This window comes from Nicotiana sylvestris, chromosome 10 (assembly GCF_000393655.2).
Source record: "Nicotiana sylvestris chromosome 10, ASM39365v2, whole genome shotgun sequence".
NCBI lineage: Eukaryota > Viridiplantae > Streptophyta > Magnoliopsida > Solanales > Solanaceae > Nicotiana > Nicotiana sylvestris.
Genome location: NC_091066.1, coordinates 78,708,578 through 78,720,740, shown reverse-complemented (window position 1 = coordinate 78,720,740; position 12,163 = coordinate 78,708,578). Strand labels below are relative to the sequence as shown.

At 32.9% G+C, this 12,163-nt stretch overlaps 1 protein-coding gene across 1 annotated transcript; it reads left to right on the top strand.

The window, feature by feature from the left end:
- The first annotated feature begins 5,669 nt into the window (after positions 1–5,669).
- On the top strand, positions 5,670–11,657 carry LOC104234391 (protein EARLY STARVATION 1, chloroplastic-like). Its single transcript, XM_009787944.2, has 11 exons — positions 5,670–6,046; positions 7,470–7,561; positions 7,687–7,880; positions 8,454–8,493; positions 8,665–8,746; positions 8,885–8,962; positions 9,057–9,182; positions 10,053–10,174; positions 10,830–10,869; positions 11,022–11,096; positions 11,230–11,657. Exons 1-11 carry the CDS (start codon positions 5,886–5,888, stop codon positions 11,378–11,380), a joined length of 1,161 nt encoding a protein of 386 aa, XP_009786246.1. The 5' UTR covers positions 5,670–5,885; the 3' UTR covers positions 11,381–11,657.
- The last annotated feature ends 506 nt before the right edge of the window (positions 11,658–12,163 follow it).

Sequence of the window (12,163 nt, the reverse complement as noted above, 5' to 3'; positions counted from 1 at the left end):
AAATTAAATGAAAGCCTTTGTGTTTTAATATAGTATAGATAAATAGATAGATATTACAACGCAAGCAAAATCTTATTCAATTTTAAATTTCTGATATTAGGAGTCCTACTTAATTCAAATAGAAAATTTTAATAAAATTTTTGATAATTTTAAAGTTTTAAATATTAAAAAGTTAAATAATTATTTTAATTTATAGTACAGTACTAGATGTTTTTGGAATAAAACTTGTTCAACAAACACCTTTGTGGAATCACAGAATTATAATATTTGTAATTCATTTGTTTTATCTGTCATTCACCTAATTATGCATGATACATTCTAAAAAATAAAACAGAATACCAAATACATTATTTATATATTCTATATGTATTTATTAATACATTATTACTATTATTACTTTTAGTAAAAATAACATTTATTCTTGTGTCATATATAGAAATACTATTTTAAGAGTTATTTCAATCCTTGTTTTATTATTATTGATGTCTAATAGGGGCAGAGCCACCTTATTGGAAGCGGTGTCGGGACACCGCTTCATCGGAAAGCTTCATTAAATGTACATGTATAAGCATAGGCAAAACCAGATTATTTGTATAAAAAGAAATAGGTGACACCGCTTAAACAAAGAAGTGTCACTGGTCTGGTGATTAAGTGCTACTAATGTGATCTTGACGTCAAGAGCTCGAATCTGTTTGATGGCATACTTTATGTTTTTATCATTTTCGAGACATTATTTATTAAAAAATAGTTTGTATTACTTAGACTTGAACCATTGACCTATCATAAAATTAAGGAACAACAAGAACATTTGAACTAGAATTCACTTGTTAATAAAATTGACAATAAGTATAATCAAATAATTCTAGAAAAAAGACATATTTAGTAGTGTTTCATAAGACTATTATTGATATATTTCAAAAAAAGGTAGACAGTTATAGACTTATAGTAATGTTTTGGATTTTGTGCCTTTTTTAATTATGAGGTTACGATAGTAACTATTTATTTATTCACTTCTTTGTCTACTTATAAAAAAATGTGACACCGCTTACGAAATTTTTTGCGTACGCCACTGTGTCTAATATTTTGAAGTCAATAAATTAAAATATTATTTAAATTCTTAATTGGATGTTTTCTAATGCTATACGAATTGTACAGACACTACAATAATTAAGCTATACGAATTGTACAAACACTACAATAATTAAGTGAGTGAAACAAAAGCTGAAAATAAGAACAAAATCCCATCGTTGTTGACATGCATGAGATCTTTCACATGTTTCCTTTCAATCCTTTTTTAAAATATTTTTTTCTCCTTAATATAGTACTCCTAATCTGAGTGGAGTTAAAAGTTTAAAAATTTTATTAATAAAACAAAACCTTACAAAGTGGATGAAACTTTCCTAGTTTGGATTGAAAAGTACAGGAATTCTAGAATTAAAAAAAGTAAATCCTAATATAAGGAAAATAATTAAATGAATACTCCTAATTAAGTAAATGCTTCTATATATTAGAAAAATAATTAAATAATTATTTTTAAATATTAGGAGAATAATCTAATGACTATTTTGTCCAATGTGAACTTTATTTTAAAAGGGTAAAAAAGACGAACGACATTTAATGACTATTTTATCATTAATCATAGTTAAGCGTTATATATTCACGCTTTAATTTTTGGAATTTTTACACCCTATAGAAAACCTTAGTACCCTATTTATTTTAAATAAATACCATTTTAAAATATTACATCCTATAGATACCTTTTATACTTTATAGCCAAATATCTAATTATAGTTACATCCTACATTTAAGGCACCATATATGCTAAATAATATTTTTCTCTCTCCTTTTTAGTCTTTTCTCTCACATAATCATAGTAAAATTGACTAACCACGTTCTCTCTCTTTTTGCATGCACTTTACTCTTTCTCCCTCAACCCACGATTCATACCTCTCCTCCCACCCAAATTCTCTAGTTCTCCTCCATTATCACTCCATTACAATCGCCTAGGGTAAGTTTAATTCGTTGATTTTGATAGACGAAGAGCAATTGGTTCAACTGTAGCGGCTCGATTCTGCTTGGCAGTGGTCGTTGAAGTAGGGTTCACAGCTTTTGCGTAATTCATGGCTTCGTTTGTGGGATTTGAGGGCTGGGGATTGTTTGTAGTTGCTGTAGGAGGTTGGGCAGATGTGTTAAGGGGCTGACCAGCCGGAATTAATAGCTGACTACCGGGCGGCGAAGCCATCAGGCTGCTTCTCTCTCTAGATCGCCCAAATCGCCTATTTGTATTCAGTTGTATTCGAATGTATATTTCAGCTGTATTCACATGTATTCAGTAGCATTAATTTATATATTTTAGATGTATTAAAAAGTTATGCGTATTCTCTTATATTCAGTTTTAATCAGTTGTATTTAACTATTTTATTCAGCAGAAGTTAGTTGTATTTTGTTGCATTAAAGAGTTTTATTCAGCTGTATTCAGTTGTATTTTGTTGTATTCAAGTATTTTATTCAGATGAATTAAGTTGTATTTTGTTGTATTCAACTGTATACAGTTCTACTCAACTGTATTATTCATATGTATTTCTCTTTATTCAGGTATAATCTTTATTATGTATCTTTCAAATACAGACTAATGAGGGATCGTTTTAGTTCGTTGAGTTAAATTAGGAGAATATCATGTGATTTGATTTCCTTAGTTCGTGGAGTTAAATTAGGAGAATATCATGTGATTTGATTTCCTTAGTTCGTGGAGTTAAATTAGGAGAATATCATGTGATTTGATTTCCTTTCCGTTTTTAACCAGTTTAACCTTCTGTATTTAACGTTAATGCCGCTTGAATACAGCTAAATACATGTCAAACTTAGCTGGAATTCCAGTTTTTACGCCTATTTTTTTGGTTGTATTAATGAATACAACAGCTTAAATACATAAAATGCATTGTATAAAAACATAAAAGATATCTATAACACGTAATATAGCAAAAGGTATTTCTATAAATGGCTAATTAGACTTAAAAGATGGTGCTTTATGAAAAATTCTCTTAATTTTTACCCAGTCTTTTGCCAGACCTGATTTGTGGCGTAAGGCTGATATGGTTGGTTCCGAGAAGTTTGTATGGGCCAATTCTTAGATTTGGCCACGCCAAGTCGACAACCATATGATTTTGTGCGAGTGTATCGCCACGTCCGCGATTTTGACTTAAATCTAGGTTTGTGGGGTTTGAAAATTTGTTCGCCCCTTAACTCTGCCTGCCGAATGTTTTGCAAACGAATAATTTTGAGCTTATCCAGACACACACGACATACCATATTTGATTTGATTATCTACTACTACTTGTAGTTCAAAAGTGTTGTTTTGTGAAAACTTTTTATTCTTTGTCCTCTTTTTATATGTACATGTGGCCTTGCTTTCACCATAAAATATCACGTGCGAGTTTGGGTTTTCATCGTCAGCATGTATCTTTTGCCATATCATCGCAACAAATTGTTGTTGTGTGGTATTATTCCTTGAATGCTCCTTTAGTTGTTCTGTTTATTGAAATAATTATTCCTAAATACTTCAGTATTATTTTAAAAATTAATAATGAATTACATTGTTTTAATTTTATCCTTAGCGTTGATTGATCTAGAATAAAAGACACATAAATTCACATATTTATTAAAAATAAATTAATACGATCAGAGATTAAAAAATTAATAAGAAATAAATCAGTCAAATTACACTTTCTAATAATATTTTCTTAAAGAACATGTAAAAGCTTACCCTGACAACTAAATGAAAACAAAAGGATATATATTTTTGAAAAGTTGTATTTTAAAGAATCTAATTCGATCTCATTATTTTCCTATTTCCTGCTACAGGAATGAATAATTTGTGTGAGTAGCTCCCAGTGGCATTAAAATGGAGGTTGACTATTATTACTCCTTCGGTCCACAATAAGTGATCAATTTATTTTTGCCATGTACATTAAGAAAATACTAAATTCTATACAAAAATACCTAGTATGACTAAATTACCAAAAAAAAAATTGATCACTTATTTAATTTAGAAGATTTGCGTTCTTTATTCTTCTAAAGATCATGATTGCAAATAGAATAATATTCCTATTACATTCAATTGAGTAATTAAAAGATGGGATTTTTACCTATCTATACCATATATCAAACCTTATTACCAAAAATGTTCATAATTTGTTATTTACCCGTGTAGTCCACACTTTTACTACAAATTATATACCAATCCAAAAATAGGTAGATTTTGCCATAAAAAACGCGCTAAAATGAAGGCACTAGATCTGCGTGTGATTCTGTCAACATTAAATTCGAATTGCTGCGTAATTCTCTCCTTCCTCAACGGAAAGAGATCTCTCTTCTCTCACTCAACTACAATTCTCAAAAAACGCAAGCTACTGAAGCTCTAGTAATCAAACGGAAAGGAGATTTCTGTTCTTCATCTTCATCTTCATCTTCATCTTCATCTTCATCTGTTCTTCCATATATTTTCCACCATTGATAGCCATTAAAAGGCTTGAAAGCTTTGAATTTAAATTTGGGTTTTCAAAAATTATTATTTGTTTGGATTGGGTGTTGTTGTAAATAATTCGGAATATGTTTAGGAGTTTATATCTCAATTTTGAGGGGTTTTGGTGAAGATTAGACTTGGTTTTGACTAAATTTAGATTGAAACTCGAAGAAGAAGAAGAAGACGTATTTCCAGAAATTGTAGATAAATTGTAGTTAAATTGTAGAATTGTAGATATATTGTAGATAAATTGTAGATGAATTGTAGATTGGGAAGACTAAAACTTCTACAAATCTTCTACAATTATGTCGAAAATGCCAATTATGCTACAATTGAAATGAGAATTTGGATATTAAAATTCAGTGTATCTATTTTGTAGATATCTTGTAGATAAATTATAGATTATTTGTATTCTGATTGTAGATGCATTATTTTCTGTTTTCACAAATCCAAAACGACTAAAGCTTCTACAAAATCTTCTGCAAAAAACAGTCTACAATTTATCTACAATTTTTCTAATTTGACTACAATTTGACTACAAAATATCTACAAATTCTAGAAATATGTCTTCTTCTTTTTCTTCTTCTTCGAGTTTCAATCGACTGTGTTAACCAGTAACCTTCAACCACTGCCCAAAAAAAAAGAGAGGTCAAAGAATTTCGAACTCTCTGCCATTATTATTTCCAGTGGGAATTCAAGCGGTTCGATCAAAGAATTTAAAATTTTCTTGTGAATCTGAAAATATGATATTCTTCGACGGTGGTGGGCAGTTGGGGATGATCAACGAGAGGAAGCATAAGAGCATCGTGAGTTGTGTGTGTTGTGAACAGTTGAGATGAAAGGAAAGAGAAAGTGGGAAGATACAGTCCTATAATTATGCCTAATATTTATATCCCTAATTTGAATTATGGTATAAAAATGGTAATTTGGTATGCTTAAATATAATAAACACAAACCTTAAAAGATTTGCCATTTGGATGTACTTCGAGAAAAGGGCCCACGTCAGATTCACCAAGTGACACGTGGCAAATCTAGTTTGGCAAAATGGAAACAAAAGCCAAAGCCTATGGACCCACTCTTGGCCTCGTGTTTACGAATATATAAATTAAATTAAAATACTCCTTTTAGCAGCAATCCATAAGGCCATTTTACAGGCTCACCGTCACCAATTTTCAGATCAATCCTTTAAACACAAAGATTCTCTCCCCGAATTTCTCTCCTCAAAATCTCAGTCTTCCCATTTTCACTCCAACTCTCTTCTTCCCCCCCCTAAACTTTGAACTTCATACACTTCACTCCCTAAACTTCCTCTTTCACCTTCATTCTACGTTTATCGATGGCATTTTCGTAAAGAGAAATTGCAATGGCGGCGCCTTCCCACAGATTAACGGCGCCATTCGGTCTTAAGCTCAAAAGACTCGATGTTAGAATTGGAGTTGTAAAGTTGCAGCGGAAGAAGATTAGTCATAGTTATGGTGTAAAAGTCCAGGCTTCTTCTTCTACTATGCCCTTTGCGTCTCCACAGTGAGTTTTTCCTTCAAACTTTACTCTTTTACTTAGAAAAGGTCCAAATTTGTCAGTGTACTATCCCAAATTGGTCAATTTTGCAATTTTTCCAACTTTTAGTCCATTGATACCGTTATCTTGTATTTACGTTTACCATTGACAGAGCTTTAAAATGAAATGTGAACTTTACCCAAATTTTTCGATAAAAGGTCCCAACTTTACCCTTAGGTTGAAGCTCAATACTAACTGCGGAGTGATTCTAGAGCAAAAGTTTAATGGAGGGTAAAGGTTTTCCATTTGGGACAGTGCAAACTAAACCTTATTTTGCTTTTAAAATGGTTGTACATTTGTCATCAATTTGATTTGATTTTTGCTAACCTGGGAACGAGTAAAATAATTAAGCCTAGTCTTACTAAGATAATAAGCTGTTTTAGACTTTGCCATGTTCGAGGAATTTTGAAGGAAAAAAAAAAGATTTATCTGTTAAATTTTGTAAATAGTAATTTTCACTTAAATAAACTTTAAAAGAGATTAGTGAATGAAATAACCTAGAGTTTTGTTATTCTTTTCAGCTTGAGGTGGGTTGTTTGCACTTTCCAGTCATTTAAAGCGTACTAGTACATAGGCTCTTTTTTCTTTTATAGGCAATGTAAAATTATTTCATTAACAATGCACTATGGCAATGCATGTAATAGGAGTTACAACCTTCCTCACATGAGGATGTAAAGGAGTCAGTCAATTAAATTGGCCAAGAACATAGTTTAGTTGAAATTCAGACTTTTTTTTTCCTGTAATGTTGTCATCCATGTCGGCTTGTGCCCATCTCGATTTCTACACCAGATACCTACTAGCTCACTAGCATAGTTATTGAGTTATTCTCTCAAGAAGACATGGGCAGATGGTAAGATTTACCTACTATCTTCTCTTAGGGATTTTCTACTGCTAGATCACTCCCGTAGGAGCAAAACCTTCTACTTGTTTATCATTGTTAATGATTTACAATCAATGTAGCTTGTAGCATATGAGTTGTGTTCATAAGTTTTTGTTTTTGATAAATATATAGTGCAAACTAAAAATCATGTTATCTAAACTATTCAACGAGATCAGGCTTGGTTAATCATTAATAAATTAATATCTAAGTCGAGCTCAGCTTAGGTTTGTAGCTTGACAATGCCTCTGCTCCCACACTTTGCTAGAGTTTTTTCAACCAAGCTCGAGTAGTAGAAAGCAACCTAAGTTGAGTCAAATTTCAAATTTCTGTGGGGTCATTTAGTCTGCAAAATAGAATAAACTAAGGTTGTATTACATTCTAATAATTAAATATATGTAACAACAAATTTAATCAATTGTTTAGCCTCAAATTGACTCGTATTGCTATGATTGATTGCAAACAGATGTTTGCTTTTTTTTTGTCCGTTCATAATAGACTTTTACTCTGTAGATCGCGATTTGCTTCAAAGCAAGAACAATTCTTTCCACGCTGCACCCCAAGAAATTCAGGCCCTCAGTCCCATGACTCTCCACCAAAACGAGGTATTAATGATTCCAACCTTCTTGGCATTCATAAGATTTTTCCAAAATTCAGTCGCCTACTCTAATTATGCAAGGGTCTTAGTGGCACTTGATCATAATTTTCTAACTTCTGCTTCCTTCTCCAGACACCGGTATCGCTAACGAGAAAGATTGGGGCATCAACCTGCAGAACGAGAATGTCAATGAATCTGGGACTAATGAAGATGGCAGTACTTGGTATCGGAAGAGTGGAGAAGATATTGGTGACAATGGATACCGATGCCGATGGACAAGGATGGGTGGGCAGAGCCATGATGGTACCTCAGAATGGAAAGAAACGGTACATATGTCCTTATAGTCATGTTTCTATAAGATTATGCTGAAGAACTATAGTCAGCCAACATGTTTCATGGAAATACTTTGCCAAGCATTTATATGTAGCACATTTTAAATTGACTGAGTGTTCAACTGTGTAAATTCTCGAGTCTATCATCAAAGATCCATTTAAAAAAAAAAATAGTGCCTCAATGACTGTTGACAAATTATTTTTTGTGGCAAAACTTGATATATGTACATATGAGAGACCAAAATGTTTGAACACTTGAACTTGGGAAGCAGTGCATATTCTGGTTAGATCCTGGGGATGCTTGCAGATTATTGAGCTTTTCTGTTAAGCTAAGGTTTACCCTCAGAGTTAAAGAACTAACGGGTACTTGGAGAAAAGCTAGTGATCTGCATCTAGGAATATCCTTTGCGGCTTTTCTAGTTAGTCCTATTTACAAGTTTGTAAGCATATAGTATGATGCTAGATCATTGCTGATTGCAATAGTAATTTGTTGACATTATTTTATAACCTTATCTAGTATCATCCCAGGTGGATGCATTTAATTGGATTTCTTGATCTCCTTGACAGTGGTGGGAAAAAAGCGACTGGACTGGTTACAAAGAACTAGGTAATGCTAATTTTTTGTTGTTGTATCAGTTTACTTCACTTGGCCAAGTTCTCTATGTCGTATCCGTTTTAAGCATTGATTTGAGTATTATTTTGAAGTCAAACAATTTTCACTTTATTCTTCCGGGAAATCATGATTTATCCATTTTTCGTTTTATTTGATGATTGGCAGGTGCAGAAAAATCTGGAAAAAATGCTGAAGGAGATTCGTGGTTGGAAACATGGCAGGAAGTTCTTCACCAAGACGAGTGGAGGTTGTATATATGTTATCCAACTTTCTGTGATCTCATAAGCTGCTGAATTCTCCTGGTTACGTTGTGGTGTAACATAACTGGATTTTATGCTTTGACAAAGCCATTATAAATATATAATGCTGCATGTTTTTACTGCAGCAATCTAGCTAGGATAGAAAGGAGTGCACAAAAACAAGCAAAATCAGGCACAGAGAACGCCGGGTGGTATGAGAATTGGTAAGACTTGAGAAATGGAAGATTCATAATCATGCTGTTATGAACAATGAAACTACCTGCAATTATGTTGTTAGAGCACATTACTCTGTTGCAGGTCGGAAAAATATGACGCAAAGGGTTGGACAGAGAAAGGGGCCCACAAGTATGGTAGACTAAATGAACAGTCATGGTGGGAGAAATGGGGAGAGCAATATGATGGAAGAGGATCTGTCCTTAAATGGTATCTTATTTTTCCCTTATAATAAAAAGGTCGTCTTATTTTTCATTTGCCATTACTCATTTTGGGTTCCAGACTCCTCGATTGGTAAACGTCGACTTTTCATCTAAGCATTGCTAAGTGCTAACTGCTTTGACCTGCTAATCATTTGCACAGTTGGTTGAAAATCCTAGAGTCTGTTTTTGCCTTGAACAACTTACATCCTGTGTCACATGGATACTTTGTATGATGAATATCTCTTATGCTAATATATGTGTTAATGGGGAAAACAAACTCAAGTTCCAGAATTTGATAGGGGGATGAAATAAAAATTGGTCATGCTGGTATCCCCTCAACTGAGGGGGGCCCTCTCAAGTAGGATCTACATGCAATTGAAACTTTTGAACTGTGTTTGGGAAAAAAACACCTGTATTTATTCACTTCATTTTGTCATCAAACATTTTTTCTTCCGGTTTTTTCAATCTAATAGGTTATACGATACTCTATTTAATGGGTCAAGTAAATATTTGTATTTTAGGTACTTTCAAGATACCCTTCATTGGGTAATCTTTCATTTTTAAGAGGCAACATCTAAATACAAACTTCTAAAAACTTTTAACTTTTTTTATAAACAACCATCCCGATAGGAAGTTCAACTTATTTTATAATTTCATTCGACAATATTTGAATGTGAAAGCTGAGATATTAACCTTCAGTAATAGTACAATTAGGTTAATGATATGGCATTATAAGATGATAACGTGCTTAACTGTTTATTTTATGACCTATTCACCTTGTGAAATGGTTGAGAACTTTCTTCAAGCTTGCTCCATGTTCCGAGGCACTGAAAAAAGGGGTTTATTGCTTACAGAATTTTATTACTCCTTTTCTCAGGACGGACAAGTGGGCAGAAACTGAACTGGGAACGAAATGGGGAGATAAATGGGAGGAGAAATTTTTTGGCGGCATTGGTTCACGACAAGGGGAGACTTGGCATGCATCACCCAGCAGTGAAAGTAGGTCCTATCTTGTTTTTTATTGGTTGTCAACTTGGATTGCACATTTTTTGTCTCCTTAAAGTACTAGGGTGTTGACATTTACCTTTGACTTATCGGAACGGACTATGATGTTGAAACAAAAACCCAATAACCAGAAGCTTTTGTTAAAATGAAACTTCAGCTACAAAATGGAATACACCCACCTCATAAGTAAATAAAAAGAACGTGATAGTTATCTATTTCACAAGAATGTGTACTGCAGCTCAAGTAGATGTAAGAAAAGATTGAAAAGTCTAATCAGAACAAGAAAATGATTGAAAAGCTAACCAGAATTACTTGTGGAGATAAGGGTATGTATATATTGGAAATCTAGGGCGAAGATCACCAAACATCAGCTTGTGATTGTCGTATACTTATTTTCTTTAAACATGTTAACATTTTATGAAATGGTCTTGCACAACTTAATTTCCTACAATAAGTGATTGTTTAAGCTAGAAGGGAACCCATCCAAAATATATCAGTTTCTACGTCTGTAAGTTCTGATGTCAAGGATTTCCTGAATTTATAATTTTAAAGATGCTAGCTATATTCAGATTTAGGGGCAAATTAATTGTCATTTCTTGAACAATTAATGTGACACTTAACCTAATACTTTTTCCTTCTAATTATCCAGGGTGGTCAAGGACATGGGGAGAGGAGCACTTTGGAAATGGGTATTTCATGACTATAAATCTAATATTTCGTTATGTTCTATGATATCTTGCAAGTTGCAAGTTCACTTCCTCGATATGTTTTCCTCCTTTAAAACCAAATGATATAATATAAAAATGACTCAAGTTATGCCTATTTTTTCTTAATGAATCAGCAAAGTGCACAAATTTGGCAAGAGCACAACAGGCGAAAGCTGGGACATGGTTGTAGATGAAGAAACGTATTATGAGTAAGTGAGACTCACTCATATGCAGTAAAACTTCCCTTTATGAGCTATTGTTTTGAATTATGAAGCTATATTTGCTTGTTTTCCTTTATGTCGCGAGATACATCAAAGTAAAATGACTTTCTTGTTATTCAAGGGATGAACCTCACTATGGGTGGGCAGACGTGGTTGGTGATTCAAGCCAGTTGTTCTCTATACAACCTCGAGAACAACCTCGTGGTGTGTATCCAAATATTGATTTTGGTTTGTCTGTGCCTCCAGACGATGAGTCCCCTCCAACTAGGTGACTTCTTTCCATTTGCTTAAGTTTTGGTGGACAGAGTTATCCGGTCCCTGTACTGGTGTGAGTCAGCGGGTTGTAGTGGTATAGTCGGGATTCGCGAAGTTGGCATGGACAACACTTTATCAAAAAACGATAAGTCACCTCCAACTTTAGCACAATGACAAGGCATCGTCTTATTGGCCAAGCTTGATTCTTAAAATAGCGAGTTTACAATTTTGTCAGAAATTTATTTGTAATTTTTTGCTATTATCCATTTATTTCATTCTTTTAACATTGTGGTTTTTGCTTTTCTTTTGTATGTTTGACATGTTGTTTAGGCCCGTTTGATTTTGTCCAAAGAGGGAATTCACCTATTTTATAGAACTAGTATACATGTCTGCCCTTTGCGCAGTCCTAAAATCCTATGATAGAAAACATATATGAGAAACATTTCGGGTTAAATATGAAAACAACTGAATATTTGTGAATATAAAGAAAGAATAAAAGAATAACAGAAAAATGAACAAATATTAATTTAGAAATCTTAAAGATGCAATTGTGAAATGTTATTCGCCTTTTCTTCTTACTCCACGATATCCTTATTATATTGTTATTTAGTATGAATTATTATTACTTATGTTTCATAAGGTTGATATTACTTAAAAAAAGGGGGGGGGGGGATAAGAAATAAAAATATGAATATAATTCAATTGAATGTATCTCGTCTCAAATTCCCTAATTTCTAACACTTGTCCTTTTCTTTTTCTTTTTTCCTTTTCTTTATTTCTTTTTGTTTCTTTTCTATTGT